Here is a 16,354-nt window from a genome sequence, read left to right as displayed (position 1 = left end):
CACAGTAACTAATAAGAATATCCAGAAGATACTTCAAATAAAATGAAAGCTTTGTACAAAGCCCACTGAGTTATCTTTGGGTTTGTGTTTTCTAGATGGCTGAATAAGCTCGGGCTTGCCTCTATCCATTATGAGCCCACACAACCCAACACAGCAGCTGGTAAGCTATATAAAGTGTTCTTCAGCGCTGTATTTTTCCAGTTAAGCTCAAAGGACTTATGGGTATTTTCAGAAATGTTAACATATTAACTTCTGTTTTCAAAAACAGTCCTTCAAATTCTGATGTAGTTTATTCATTCGGTGAGGTGAATTCAAGACCAACAAGGTTTAACACAATTTGTCTACATTGGTCATCCTCAACCTGCCTCATCATTATTTCATTAATTGTACAAGTCACAAAATAACATTCTTAACTGTCACAAATGTGTAAAAATACGTTAGCCAATGTAAAATTATAATGTTAGAAAAATTAAACATTCTTTGAAGAAAAAATGAGGGAGGCGTAATAAAAATGAGTCTATTCTATAGTCTATTGCAGTGGTCACCAATGTTTTTGAGCCCAAGCTTCCTGGTTTAGGCCGTGAACCTAGACAAGAACATTTGATTGGTTGATGATTTGACATTGATATAATGTCTGATGTATTTCTGATATCGTTTATTACCAACACAGACAGACATTAACATATATGCGCATTTCAATAGCAGCTTCCCGGATGGCTTGAATGTGCTGTAGGTCCTAAGAAGGGCTGCCTGATGTACAAAAACATTAACAAGTTAGACTTAGACAGACTTTATTGATCCACAAGGTAAATTGCTTGGTTGCAGTAGCTCAATTGGAAAAAAAAAATACAACACTCTTAAATAAAATGCAATGCAATATGAGTAAATTATAATAAAATAGAAAGAATATAAGACAAAATATTATTTCCATATTTACAAGTAGTGAGTAAAAATATAAGTAAATACACTAAGTCCCCAACTAACGAACACAATTGGTTCCAGACGACCGTTCTTAAGTGGAATTGTTCTTAAGTCGGGGAAAAGGTAATATTACCAATGATATAGGTACTACATGTACGTGTATGCATATACAGTATATGTGTATGTATATAAATATGAGTTTGGATGCAGTAGTAATATTAAACGAGGATAATTAATGAAAAAAACAATAATAAAAATGATATAATAATACGTAATGATAAATGTTATTTACCTTTGAAGAGGAGTGGTCGAGCATAGTCGTTGTGGTGGAAGAGGAGAAGGAGGAGGAGTTATTGGAAAAAAAAAAGGACAAATCGTCATCGTTAGACTCTTCTAAATGTGGGTGGTGTAGAATTAAGCAGGCCTATTAACGCTTCACAAACTTTAATCACACGCTCTGTCCGGGTTGTATCATAAAACTCTTAGCCTTCGACTCTCCTCTTCCTAGTCTTTCTGTATCTGTTGGTCCCATTAGCAGTGTCACAGTTCCCTCTGCTGGTCAAGCATGTACCAGTATAGATATGAGTTTGCTGGTCAAGCATGTAGCAGTATAAATATGGACTTATAAGGCAAAACACATGAAAAAATAGACCAGTCGGCTTGTGTTCGTATCTCTGAATGTTCGCACGTCGGATGTTCGTTAGTGGGGGACTTAGTGTACAGGTAAATTCACGCTTATTAATGACGTATAATTTAATTTACAACAGCGATTGACTAGGCAAGTCCCAAAGACCGACTGGTTGATTGCGATTGATGGGTTGGTGACCCCTGGTCTATTCTATCCAATCAATGTTTTTCAACATCAACTGGTGACACAAGTGTAAAAATAGGTTGATCATTAGTGTGATGTAAAATGAAGCAACAGCAGCCAATTAGTTTGAAGCTAGGTAGTACTAGCAGCTAAGCAATGGAAAGCCAAAGAAAAAGCAATACTGCATTTAATACTGGCTGAACTGAGCTCTGAGGTAAGCTGAGCATCTCACAATAATTGCTTGTGTGTTGTGTGTACTATTCTAACATCCCACATGACTCTAGTTTGAGCTTTGAGCGATTTTAGAGCCGTATTTTTTCTGAAATGACAAGAATGTGTGTTTTCAGAGTGTTACAGTGAAGCCAGTGACCAAGAAGAAGGTGAAAACACAGAGATACCTCCACCACCATACTCTATGGATGCTTCTGGTCCCCCTGGTAGCACACACCAGGTCAGTGCCATACTTAAAACATTTAAAATCACACTTTTTTTTTTTTTTTTTTTTTTTTTGAAGCAGCTCTTCACCTTGATTATCTTGGTCTGACAGGGCACTCTTCCTCCGCCATACTCCTCCGCAGTCCCCAGCGAAGCAAAAGGCTCGCATTCCTCACCCGTCAGTACGATGACATCGGAGAGCTCCTCCGCCTCTTCGCTCTCCAAACAGCGGCAGTCATGGTTAGACCTGGTCGCGCAGGCGTCCCCACCTCCTGCCACTAGCGAAGCGGCACTGGTGTGCTCAGTCCAGGTGCACTTGCATCAACATCCATCATTAGAGGTGGAAGAGTTGGAGAGTTCAGCTCCTCTTGAGTCTGCTGACACAGGGTCCAATGAGGAAGGACAGGCACAAAGGGAGGCTTCAGGTGCTGAAGACATAGGTGAATCATTTAGGTTTAGGTCTCGAGGTCTAATCTCACGTGGTTTCATATGAACATACACCAGTATACTAGTATTGTTGACATAATTTGCATTCCCTCTGTGTATTATTGTTGTCAAGGTTTTTTTATTGGCTGGCCTGAGATGACATAATACACACTTTGTTACTACAGGGGATCACAGTACCAGCTCTGACGAAATGGAGAAGCTTTACATCCATCTGAAGGAAGCCAGCCTCTCACCTATAGGAGACCGCAAACCATCCACAAAAAGGGAATTTAGGGCCTCCTTTATAAAGCGCTGCAAAAACCACACCGTCAATGATAAACTGCATCTGATCAGGACGCTGAACAGCACATTAAAGGTACATCTTTTTTTCTCATCTTCCTTTGTAAAAACACTGACTTTATTTTATCTGTTATCTTTTCCATCCTAGTCCAAACAGGCAGATCTACAGGCACTAGAGCAAGTGCTATCCGACCCTGAGCTTACCTCGGTTAGGTTCAGAGAATGGAAGGAAGCCAATGCGCCTTTGGTGTATGACATCTGTGTGCAAAATGGTCAGCAGGTGGCGTCAGAGGCCCCACAAGATGCTGTGGCTGCCATTGCTGCTCCTGTGGGAGAGACCACTTTATAAATACTGATCATGACTTTGGACTTGTCACACACACAGACTGCTGTCAAGTTTTCATGTGAGACTACTATGGACTTTAAGCTCTTTTCACCTAGCAACTGGATTTTAAATGAAAGGAGTTTGGGCATGTCACATTAAAATGTGAAATGCATCTTAGTATTACATTTGCATTTGGTTTGTAAGATAAGGAAACATTCCAAGTGATTTCTTTTTTTTAGGCATTTGTTTTGTCCAGATTTGTGTGATTTGTACATAGAAACACTTTTGTTTTTCTTGTGTTGTCTGTTGTGTCTATTTAGTTGGCATCAGTATTGGCCATGTTTTTAAGTGCTTTCACTCTCTTATGGGTGCCATGCACCTTCAGTGCCTGTTACATGTTTTTAACCAAACTGTTGAAGTACTGAGACAAGAGAACCATCGCTCCAGAACCACAGTCTTTATGGACAGATTAAATATGTATCATAAATCACGACCGTTTTCAAATTTGAATGAATGGAAGATGTTTGGATGATGTAAAACTACTTTTTTCAAAAATGCAATTGAAAAGGCAGTTGTGTTGATTTGTTGTGCTCTACAGTCCTGTACATTATTAGGACAGTATACTTATTACGAAACAACAGCTGCCCACCAACAAACTGTTTTTGCAGACTTTAAATAAATGTGTAAAATGCTTTTGGAAGCAAGACAGGATGTTGTACAACAGGTGCAATGCACACAAGCACTGTATGAGTCTCAGTTTTTGCCAAACGGGGCCCACTGACTGTTGGTACCATAGCCGGGCACAAATACGACTTTTTTCTTCAGCAATGTCTGCTGTTTGCCCTAATAAACTTTGATTGTACAGCGTTGGTGAAGTATGTGTGATATATTTCGATTTGTATTATGATGCTGCCTGAGATTGGGATCTTGTTAATTTGCAGGCTAATAAAACATGATAAAACTAGTTTCCAACATTGTTTACGCCTGCGATGACAACTTGAGGTCATTACTTGTACTTCCCCCAAGCCGCCGCTCGGGGTCGCGGGTCTCTGCAGTTTTCCTACTGTGCTCGTGCGCCATATTGGCAGTCTCCTCCATCTCACCAGACGTTGAGCATGCACGTCTCTAACCTGTTATTGAGATAAGTCATCTGAGAGCCGAAACAGCACCATGGAGGCAGTGAAAGCCTTCAACAACGAGGTTTGTCGGAAACCCTCGCAAACATAGAGACACAATTGACGAGGAGTCGATATTTCCTTCTTATGTTAGCCGACATTAAGCTAGTTAGCCGAAGCTAACGTAAAGTAACATTTGTAGGGCTGTTTCACACAAGGCCGCGTAACTGTGTACAATGATGTAGCTATCGTGATTATTTGGGGAAACACTCTTCCAGTCAAGTATACTTGAAGTGTCTGAAAATTGATGTGACTCGACTGTGACATGCAGTATCTACTGTGTCTTAGGGCAAACTTAATTACACCGCCTGCTGCTAACGTTAGCAAGCTGCAAGTTAGCTCACCCGCCTCAGTGGCGTGATAACATAGGGAGCTATCTTCCTTCACATCAATAAAAAGCTAACTTTACCTGGCGTCCTAGTAAAAGGGAAATGCGGTATTGGCACTTCTTGATCAAAATAACATAATGTGAGCTTTTAGGTAATGTATTCCACACAACAATAATACCAAATGGTCAACTGTTCATCGCTTGGTCGAGTCAAAACTACACTAACGGTTACCCGGCATCCCCCCATAAATCTGAGCTGTACATGACGTCTCATCAATCGGACAAAGTTTAAACGTACATACAGCAAATATCCAAAAATGTTCATAAAGTTTACAAGCGTAGCGGGAATACACAAAAAAACAACAACTGACCATTATATCTCATTTCATTTTGCAGCTGTACTCGTTGAATGAGTACAAGCCCCCCATCTCCAAGGCCAAGATGACCCAAATCACGAAGTCTGGCATCAAGGCCATTAAAGTGAGTATGCACAGTTAGGACATTAGGTTTGAGGTATCTGGAATAAAGTCTGCAACGGAGCAACATCATGTTCTAATTCTTGTGTGACTCTAGATTGAGTCGTCTTTTGCATTATTATTAATACTTTATTTATTTTCTCAAAGTTAAGGGAGCATCCTTCATCTTGAATAATCATTTAACAGTAGTTTAGTATGGAAATAAAACAAATGACGCAACTGGAGTTGTTATTTGGTATGAAAACAGGTGTCTAAGCCTTTGATGTTTGAGTCATGATATTTTAGGGGCGAAAATCCGCATACACATACATCACAATGTAAATGGGGAAAAAAAGTCATATTGACTCATCAGATTGCTAGTATTGCCATTTGATGTAGTTTTTTTTGTAGTGTACCATGAGAGGTAATTGTTTAGTTTATTTCGGACATGCTTACCAAAATTACATAAAAGTACATCAGTAGGAAATAGCCGATCTTAACACGACTAGAAGCATTGTACTGTAATGAATAGGTACATTATATATGGTAGCCAGGTAGGGATTGAATCTATGCTTAAAGGGATGGTTTAGATTTTTTGGACATGAAGTTGTACGACATCCCCATCAGCATTGTAGTCCAATAACGGTCCGGTTCTGGTCAGATTTCTGTGATGAAGAACGTAGTTTCGCTTAGTTGCTGGGGACAATTAAGTAAAAGAGTTTGACTTCTCAAAACAATATGTGTTCAAAAGATTAAAACATTTGCATCAAAAAAATGCCTTCTCAAAAAAGTCAAACCTCACAAAACGCTCGGTGTTATATATTTGTCTCCCGCCGTATCCCTGCGCACTGTCGCCTGTGCTTTCATGTGAATGTGACGAAGACATTCATCTTATTCCACTGTGGAACACATATATGTAAACAAGATGGCCGCGGAAGTACATGCGAGCATCTTCGTCACATGCACATGAAAGCACGTGCGACAGTGCGCAGGGATACGGCGGGATACAAATATATAATGCCAAGCGTTTTGTGAGGTCTGATTTGTGTCGGGGGTTATGACACTGAGCTTGGAAACCAATAATAACTGGACAGTAGTACTGTTAGAACACTTCTCGGTCGGTCCACAGGTATACAGGTATAACATGTTTGCTAATAGAGGAAACAATAATGAAAACTATCCCAAACTTCTGGTTAGAGAGGAAAACCATGACCCCCCACCCTTGGTTGCGAAGTCCACACATTACATATTTAATAAAAACTTTTCTGATAAGTGAAGATATGCACCGTGTTCCTCGTCAGCATTTTCTGCTGACAGGGAAATCATCTTTAAGAAGTCTAGTTGTAGTAAGCAAAGATAATCTCTTGATTTTCCTTCCCACATGTTTTTTTGTAGAAAAAAAAATGTGTCTTGCGGCTGCTTCTTCCATTTGTTGGTCAACAAGTTTGGAGTGCACACGGGACTCTCAGATGCTAAATACAGTAGAACAGGTGTGGCCAAACCTTTTCCACCGAGGGCCACATACTGAAAAGTGAAAGTGCCACTTAGATATTTTGTATGCTTTATTTATTTATTTATAAAGGTTAAAACATACAGTATAATTAAAGACAAAGCTTTTTTTTTTTTTTACGGTGTCAACATTGAAGGTTTTTATATTTATGCTGTGCCTTTATCTCTGTTCTCCCCATTTTTGCTGGTGGTGTTTGTCTAATTATATTTCTACCATGTGCTGTGGCACAATTTTAAAAAAAAAACAAAAAAAAAAACACCACCTGGTCTAAAAGAGGAATGAAGAAACGTGTTCTACTAAAAACTGTCGTGCATTGGTTTGTAACTGTTAAGCATAGATGCACTGACTGCTTATTGAAGTAGGAGTTATTGAATGATTTGAATTTTGCGTAAAAAAGTAGGCGTGTTGCTTTTGGTCTTCAAAACATGCAACTTGTCAGCGTTGTGCACTGCGGTACCTCCCAGCCTGTGCCACCATAGAGTGTGTGGTTTTTGTGGAAGTGAATAAAAGAGAAATAGAAACGGATGTAGCTTGGCTAGCTTGTCTAATGGGATGTCAGCCGCTGCACACATCACTACAAAATCTTCAACAAACTGTAATGGCCATGCTAGAGGGTAAGGGTATAGTAGTGATGCCGTTCCAATCGTTTTATTAACAATTGGCATACACAACACGGTGTAAATATATTCACACAGCTCAAGTCGCACTAGCATCCTCTGTTCCACCCCCACTCACTGACGACATGACTTTCGTCGACTGAGCTGGCGTTTTAGGTGGTAGCTTCAGCGTGGGTGCAGGTTAGCGTTTTTGAGGAAATACCATCATGAATGAGAAGTCTGCTGGGGGAATATTTCCCCACACAAACGTACCTTCTCACAATGACAGCATTTTATTCACGTGTCAATTCCCGCGTAGATTTCATTGTATTGGCCAGTTCCACAATTCAGCCGAAATGAATGGGCCCTATGCATAACACTCGATTGCAATCTTTTGTCTCCTTGGTTTTGCCATTTCTGGTTACCTAGAACAATTTTTATTTGTGAGCCTTTTTCTATGTGGAGCCACTGCTTTGTTCAAGACAGTAGCTCCACCTGGTGTTTACACTAAGAAGTACAAAACAGATAAGTATATTTATTTGCGGCCCATAGTAAATTATATTTTTGACTTTGACATCAGTCAGTTAAAAATGGATGGGGGTGCTGTATTTCACCTGCGGGCTGTAGTTTGTGGTAGAAAAAAATAAATAAATACAGAAGGAACCTGCAGTCGGCTGCCGACCAGTCCCCATGCAAGATTTTAACTTCACACTGCCGTTTCATCCCTTTTTGCAAAACGTTATTCAATGTAGTGAATTGACATTTTTTTAAGGTTAGATTTTTGTTCATTTTTGTTGTTTAATAGAAAGAGAGAAGTCTTGTGGGGTAATAGGAATAAATGTGAACTGTTTAGTACTAATGAGCAGTGTGTACCCAGTGTTTCTGTATGGACATATTAAGCGTAGATACTTAAGATGCTGTCACATTAATTGAAGCACGTTACAGTAGATCCCCTTGTCAGACAATAGTGATCTCATAAACGTGATGATGTGGTCCCGCTGGTGAGAAAGCAACTCAGCTGGCTCTCCAGAAATATTTATTGCTGATGAGAATGTCGCTTGTTCGGGTAGGTTAATGAGCTCTTCATCATGAGCTGTCTTCTTATTGACCTTCAGTGATTCCAGGACATCATAAATTTCAGTCCCCAACTGCACCTAATTGTAAGCAGTAATACTTGCCTGTAGTGACAAATGTATGCAAATTATAGATCAGCTCACTTAGCTGTCCTTTTATTGCAAAAATTAATCAATATGAACACCCAAGTGGCTGGCCAACAGACAGCTCTTTTTTAGTACATTGTTTTTTGTTGTTTTTTTTTTACCATGGCCATGTGATGCTAAATCAAATCAACATAAGTTTAGAATATGTTACACTCGCTGTGGATTTGAGCAAAAACGTTCAGGTGCGAAGGCGGAAGTTGGCACAATAGTAATGCCATAAAAAAATAGAAATTACGTTTAGCTATCGTACTTTTGAAAAGAAAACATACTTGCTTACTTTGTCACAATTTTCCATGGGTCCCATCTCAAACAGCATGTATTTGGCAGAATAAAAGCTCTCATTACCTCACAGCCATTTCTAACCAAATCTCTGAGATTTTTAATTTTGTTTCTTTGGCATAGATATTTATGTGTTTTACTCTCTTCACAACCGTAGTCTCTTTCATCTTGAAATCCCCAGAAAATCAGTAGATCCCACGTTCATTTGTCTGTGCATTTTTCACAGAACCCAGCGAAGCAGCACAGGGCATTGTTACAAATGTCTGTCTTCAAGAGCAATACGGAATGCCGCAATGACTGTCGCCGTCCTAAAAAATATATACCGCTCAAAAAAATAAAGTGGACACTTAAACAGTCACAATGTCAGTCACACTTGTGTGAAATCAAACTGTGCACTAAAGAAGCAACACAGATTCACAATCAAATTTCACATGCTGTTGTGCAAATGTAATAGACAACAGGTAGACAACAAGACAACCCCAATAATAATACATTTGATTTCCATTGATAATTTTTGTGTGATTTTGTTGTCAGCACAGTCAATTTTGTAAAGTAGAAAGTATTTAATTAGAATATTTCATTCATTCAGATCTAGGATGTGTTATTTTAGTGTTCCCTTTAATTATTTGAGCAGTGTATATTAAATGTCACACCATTTACTTTCAACACAACATGAAGGCAGAAGCGACTTTCTGGCTTGCAGCATAACACCGCTGTTCTGTATTCTGCTATTTCCTTTTACACAGTCGCCTCTGTTACGCCACTGATACTACCTCCAATCCCCTGTGCCCCCATTTTGCAAAAAAGTATGCCAGCAATTAATTGAAGTTGTCTGTCCATCATAAATCACTATACTGTTTTTTTTGTTTTTTTTTTACATGTCCTCATATTCTACTCTTAACGTTGTACTGTGTTGTAATGCAGAGAGAGATTACACAGCGACGTTTCACGACCGATCAGCAGATGTTGGCAATGTGTCTAGCTTGACTGTACACAAGTGAACCATATCAGCGGTACGGTTTACTGTTAGTGGTACATAAGAAAAGCGTGCTGAAAAGTAGGAAGATAGGGTTTAGATACTTCTATCAGGTCTATGTATGTTAGCAGTGTTTCTCTGTCAGCATGTTAGTCCACTGCTTTCAGCAGTCTCTTGCAAAAGCCACACAAAAGATGCTTTCAAGAAAAGCAGCGATGTTCTTGATGGGAAGTGTATCTTAAATTCAGTACTGCTCCTTGAGCTTCTTCTAATTGAGAAACAGTTCTGATAAAACAATTGTACGGGTACATAGCCATATTTTAGTCCGGCCTTGAAGGTCAAGTTAATTTAATTTTATACAATATAGGCCAAAAGTTTGAACACACGCAACCCAACTGATGGTCCCAACCACGGCAAGAAAATCCACGCAGTAACCCTCACAAGGCACACTTGAGAGGTGCAAACCATTTCAGGTGACTACCTCATGAAGCTCATTGAGAAACACCAAGGGTTTGCAGCGCTAAGAGTGGCTACTTTGAGGAATCTAAAATATAAGACACATTTACACTTATTTGACACTTTTTTTGTCAAGTACATAATTCCACATGTTCGTTCATAGTTTTGATGTCTTCAGTGAGAATCTACAATGTAAATGTAAAAACGGGGTGTGTCCAAACTTTTGGCCTGTACTGTGTATTGTGCCAAATGACAACAAAAGCCATTTAAGAGCAGGAGTGTCCCCATACAACTTTGTCATCTCCGGACAGATTGACCGATATTGCAGCATTGAATATCATTCCATGGCGATATCGATCCGATATCAGCTTTTACTTGGTTCGTATTGTGAAATGTTAGCATATGCTTGATTGAGTGATATTACTCAAACAGAGAATAGTCAGCAACAGTATGTATGAGAAATACTCATAAATTTACTTTAAGCTTAGGGTGTAGTTTTATCCACAATTGGCGTAATGTAGCGAGGCTTGAGGTGCTCAATAAAGTGCTTAAACTCGACATTGCTCACCACCGACGGGCTGGATCTGTTCTGTTGTAGCCAATGACTTTACTGTCCCGTGTGGGAGTGTCTCATGCTTTGATTTGTAGGATAATTCTCATGCTTTAGTTTCAAACGGCATTGGATGACTGAGGGAGGACTGGTCTCTCTCGCGAAAATTCTCATGCTGTTTTTTTGTGATGCCGTCCAAATGCGTGATGAGATTGGTGGTATTAAACTTCCCTGGTTCTGTGCCACCATAGGAAACTCTTGCATGACAAATTTTTCACTCAGCAGCAACATGTTTTGGGGACATTAACAAAAAAAATACTGCCAGACAGCCAACATCACCCTTGCGGTTTGTTAAACACACTTGCACATGCGGTGGTGGTGATCACGTGATCTGTGCATGCTGAATCTGGTGCTGCTGGATAGACACAGTGAGCACAACCCCACAGGGACAGGGACCTTACTGTCAAGAGAAAAAAGTTCACCTCTTATAGACAAGACAAGCACTTTGAGAGTAATAGATACAATTTAATTCAAACATGCATGCAAGGAGACAGTTCAGATACAACCTGATGGATGGTAAAAGCTGTGCCTTAGTTATTCTACGTAGAAGGAGACCGTCAACCCAAACCCATTGCAGACTGATGCGAGTATCTTACCGAAGGAAGGGACAGAAGCATATTTATTCAATCTTTATCAGTAAAGAACACACAGGCACAAGGTTGTCTCATAGCCCGTTGACACGGAGACACCAATGTGGGAATTTGTTTTGGAGACACATGGTCTCTAACCCTGAACATTTAATCATATCATCAGTTATTTCCTCTAAGCAAGTCAGTTTGACATTCAGATGTGCACTAGCAGAAATACATCCACATGTGTTGATTCATAACTATAAATAATAGCAAAATCAAATGGAATAATGGAGACAAGGTTTTATAAGTGCAATAACAAAATAATATGACATAATATATAATATGACAACCAACTGAAAAGCAGACAAAAATATTTTATGATAGAAAAGTAACTTTCATTGTACTGTTAAAAGTATAGGTCAATTGTTATATTAACTGCCATCTGTAAACAAAACACATAGACGCCATGAGTCCTGAAAGTCTATTAGTGTAATAATATCATTGTACCATTATCAAAGCCTTGAAACAACACATTGCAACAAAAGTACACACTTTTTTCACCAGTGTTTTACAGCACATTTTTTTCATCGAATGTTTACCTATCTTGTTTTTTGTTAAAGAACTACTGTGCCTTTTGGTATTGCCTTGCCTTATGAATAACACTCGTTTCCCCTTCCCTCAGCAGCTCTCCCAGCTCCCCCAAAGCACTGGAGGATGGGGTGGAGAGAGTTACAAAGAGATAAGAGAATCCCTAACCAGCTTAGGTAGGAGTATGGGTTGTTTCACAAGGAAGTTGGAAGAGCTGCCATCATTTTTATTTTTGGCAGCTCCTTTGCCTTAGTTGGTTACATACCGCTGATTGTCAGGCAGTGATCAATAGCAGTGCTTGGGAAAGATTTCTATTTGTGGCTGGTATTGATGCATTTCTTTAAAGTAAGAATGTTGTCAACACTGTTAATATTGTACAATAATTGGTTGTATTAAATGTAGATGTTGGTTTGTGGACATTCATATTCTGAACACACATTTCTCACTACTCTACACTCTTGAACACAAAATAGATTGTGTTGCATTTGTTGATTGTACACACATCATACAGACTGTGCACTTTTCAGGAATAAACTGCAACCAGCACATCAGTATTGCTGTGTTTATTTTTCACAGCACTTAATTGAGGCTTGGAACACACATGGTATAACAGTGTTTTTCATATTGGAAGCAGGAAGTTTTGCTTTTTATATTTTAATTGTAAATTGGGGCTGTCTATTGTTTCGTCTATTTGCATGTCATGAAATGCAAAATTGTTAGACGCAGACAACAAAATACCCTCTTTTGTTGTCAGATAGTTTTCCCTAATTATCTATTGACCTGGGCCTTTGGGAATTTGTTTAGCTATCTAGTCTACCAAATTGTCTGGTTGATGGCCTTTTGGAGCTTTGTTTGAATTTTGCTTTAAAAGTTACTTCTGTGTAACAAATTATAAAGATTGTCTCGAGTTGACATTCCTGCAAGCTGACTATGGACAAGCATAGATCGGATCAAGTTTTTTTTTAATTAATGTTTAACTAGAGTTTTTGTCGTTAACAGTTGTAATCATGGAATTTGAGTAACACATTTGCATCAACAGGTTGAATGTCGTCGCTAACTAATTGCGCAAATGTCCCAAAAACCGCCAGCCGCAGTGTCTGTTTAGCACTGCAGTGGTGAATAATGTAGAGTATTATTTTATTGGTATAATGTCTTACTTTTGCTGACGTGTTAGTAATGAGTGGCCATTCTAAGAGTGTTAGTGCATTCTATGTTGTGCTTGAACAGCACACATACTTTTTACTCACACAAGAAATACGAACAGATAACTTGTCGTAACGTGTAGTCTTCATTTGATTATTTGTACGAAATTTGAGTTGGTTAAGAGGCATACAGTTTCCCCATATGGTACACATTGAGTGAGAGACAGGTGTGCCTTGCTTTACACTTATTGCAAATAAGATTTAATCCAGGAAAGTCTTATTTAATTGCACTCATGTGGCTTGGCCTCAATTCCCAGTTAGTGCCCCATTCTCTCAGCCCAAAAATTGATGAGTGATAAGTCCATTGTGCACCTTGCCTCTCAAGCCATAAGTGAACTGGGATAGGTTCCATCTTCAACCATGATCCATAGGAAACTAAATCATGGAAAGATTCATCTATTCAGTGTTATTTTTCTTGATCGTTTGTGTGAAGAAATTTAGTAAAATGCCTAGTTGAGTAAAGGAAGTGAGAGAGGTCATTCTTAGTTTTTTGTTAATTGTTGTGTCTTGCTGTGATTAAAAGGCATTGAGCAATCATGTTGGAACTAGTGCTGTCAAGATTTTAAAAAATTTAGATAATTAATTCTGATCTACAATTAATTGAGCTCACCTAAAAATTGCTAAGAAAAGCCCTCACATTGTGGTATTTTCAATATAACAAAAAAGTGGCTTTATAAAGTCATTTATCACTTGAACAGCTTCCGTCCTAGCCATTTACATTTCACTGTATTTGAGACTAGTCCCAAGTGCTGCCTACAACCTTTAGTTTTGAACACCAGGGGGAACATTGCTGTGTTCTTTTGTCAATCTCCAAAATAATTAGACAAATAAAATAAAATAGTCAAGTCCATATAAAGCGCTGAACTTAACGCATCAAAAAACACTTTTCTAAGCAATGCAAGTATTGACCACTGAAGCAGCTGAGGTCCTGTGATTGGTTATAACAACACTGTTTTGCCAATCCCCCCAAATCCCGCCGTCATACATATTGCTGATTTTGGTCGGCGCTGTAGTCAACAGGTGGCGTGTATGAGGCATCACTGGACGCCATGTGCAACATCTGTTAACCCCTCATCTTCCGCTATGTTTATCGGCTTGCAGTTAATCGCTATCCCCTTGGCAAGAACATTTGTCAGCCTGTTGTTGCAGACTAGCTCACATGCAGGGTGTTCGAGCTTAGTTTGTCAAAGTGCTTTGCTATGACTCGCTAAATTGCTGACGTCTTTGCAGCTAAAGTTAGCTGTGGCTACACTCGCGAAGCAAGCAAAGAAGGCATTTTCTTTATCAATGGTACCATCTGACAAATCATTTTTGAAATGTACATTTCCAATTTTTTGGACGGACAACTCTCACATGCTCCTCCATTTTCTTGTCCACTCGCCGCTCCTCACCTTGCACTCCCAACTACAATGGGAGCCTATCATCTTATGCTAAACAAGACCAAACACAATGACAGCCAGTCAATGTACACTTCAAGGTGTGACTGACCATCATTTTCCACCCCCAAAATCAATCAAGCACAAGAAGCCCAATGCATATAAACTGATTTTAGAAAAAGGCAGCTTTAATAAAAATGAATATAAAACCTCACACCCCTTATGGCGTTGCGGAAATCCCTTAAAGCTGCTGTATGTCACCGACTCAAGATTACATTTTGGTCAACCAAAAAGTTCTAAGACCACCACCACCGGCTAACATGTTATAATGTGCTGTCCGAACTAGCTAGCTAGAACATATTGAATAAAAAAACAATTCACAATTAGGTAGTAAACTGCATAAAAATGGTACATTTTGTTCGGCACAAATGAGATGATTGGTCACATGATTGCTGCCTGGTATTGCAATCATTAGCTGACAGCAAACATAACTAATGTGCATACGCGTGTTACATTTGGCGTAGGTTACATACCATAAATTCTTGTGTATTAGCCACTACGTTTTTCTCAAACTTTGAACCCTGGGGCTTATACCTGTGCAACAGTGCGGCTCAGTTCTAATCTCTAAGCTCCTCATAGACTTGTGCACGCCACAATACAGCTTTTTATGACGTGGACACAAGTGGCTTATACACTGGTGCGGCTTATATACGTACAAATCAGATTTTTCCTCAAAATTTAGTGTGTGCGGCTTATACACCAGCATTTACAGTACTCAAAGCAATAAGAAGGTGGGTGCAGTACGTTTGAAAGTTAGTGCTCTCTTGGCAGCCACTCTTGACATACAGCAGCTTTAAAATGACTGTTTGCCACAGTTACGTGACTGCCTAGCCATCACTAACTTTAGGATATGCTTGTAAGCATTATGTCCCGTCTCCCTGCTTCGAACATGGAAGCTACACCCCACGTAATGCGTGCATTAGTTCTGTTTGTTGTCAGCTTACGTTTTACGTTAATGATGTGGTAAAGTTTAGCTAATAATGTTAGCTGTTAGCTATTGTATGTACACCCTATTGTATCAACGGCAGGACTGCAAATTGTAGATTCTTCTCTGGTTTTGTTTATTTGCATCAGTGAGTGACAACAATAAACGCCAGTCGTCGTATTTGGGCCGAACATTGAATGTTTATTCAATTGACTATGTACTTGCGTTTTGTTTTTTTTCAATCTGTCCATTTAAAGGAAAATTGCACTTTTTGGAGAATTTTACCCATCATCCACAATCCTTTTGTGAGCCATATACTGTACGTATTTTTATTTTCTGTGAGTTCTAAAGATATTAAAAGAGACAGCTCGAGCTGCAGGCGAGTCCTGTGGTAAAGCTAATTGCTAGCAGCTAGCTGGTGTATTCTGGTGTCAATGCGCCAGTAATGTAGTTCGATCAGCGTAACAATGTTAATAATAATAACAATGTTGCTGTAGCTTGGTTAATATGCGCTTCACATTATATGTAAATGGAGCACTTTTTGGAGTCTTTTTTCAGAAGGCCTTATAGGCAGAATAAGTGGTTCCCATACGTGCAGTAATGAGCTGTCTCTTTTTATATGTTTTTATATCTTTAGAACACACAGAAAAGAGAAAGCCATTTGTTCATGCCTCACATAAGGATTGTGGATGATGGGCAAAATAAAAACAAAAAAAAAGCGCAGTTTTCCTTTAAACTCCTACTGTTAACATATGTAGGGCCCATTTGATTTTTTCCCTAAATTCTGTTTTATTTATTTATTTATTTA

The 16,354-nt window shown here is 39.1% G+C and overlaps 2 protein-coding genes across 5 annotated transcripts in view; both read left to right on the top strand.

Annotated features, from left to right (window-relative positions):
* LOC129192497 (connector enhancer of kinase suppressor of ras 3-like) overlaps nucleotides 1–4,085 on the top strand; it is a 60,211-nt gene extending 56,126 nt beyond the window's left edge. For both annotated transcript variants that reach the window (XM_054796605.1, XM_054796604.1), the window contains 5 exons: nucleotides 96–160; nucleotides 2,080–2,183; nucleotides 2,280–2,607; nucleotides 2,779–2,969; nucleotides 3,042–4,085. In XM_054796605.1, coding sequence (XP_054652580.1) covers nucleotides 96–160; nucleotides 2,080–2,183; nucleotides 2,280–2,607; nucleotides 2,779–2,969; nucleotides 3,042–3,242 — 889 coding nt within the window. In that variant the 3' untranslated portion in view covers nucleotides 3,243–4,085. The remainder of the gene's footprint in view (nucleotides 1–95; nucleotides 161–2,079; nucleotides 2,184–2,279; nucleotides 2,608–2,778; nucleotides 2,970–3,041) is intronic.
* A 203-nt stretch (nucleotides 4,086–4,288) lies between these two features.
* scaf8 (SR-related CTD-associated factor 8) overlaps nucleotides 4,289–16,354 on the top strand; it is a 30,296-nt gene continuing 18,230 nt past the window's right edge. The window contains exons 1-3 of one of the 3 annotated variants that reach the window (XM_054796602.1): nucleotides 4,355–4,418; nucleotides 5,118–5,201; nucleotides 12,078–12,159. Coding sequence is in view for 1 of the 3 variants with exons in the window: in XM_054796601.1 (XP_054652576.1) it covers nucleotides 4,389–4,418; nucleotides 5,118–5,201 (114 nt within the window). In the remaining 2 variants the exon portion in view is untranslated. Of the gene's footprint in view, nucleotides 4,419–5,117; nucleotides 5,202–12,077; nucleotides 12,160–16,354 lie in introns of all 3 variants that reach the window. The other 2 variants (XM_054796603.1, XM_054796601.1) reach the window with 2 other exon arrangements.

The sequence above is a fragment of the Dunckerocampus dactyliophorus genome, chromosome 13, assembly GCF_027744805.1.
Source record: "Dunckerocampus dactyliophorus isolate RoL2022-P2 chromosome 13, RoL_Ddac_1.1, whole genome shotgun sequence".
NCBI lineage: Eukaryota > Metazoa > Chordata > Actinopteri > Syngnathiformes > Syngnathidae > Dunckerocampus > Dunckerocampus dactyliophorus.
This window is presented reverse-complemented; position numbering and strand designations above follow the sequence as displayed.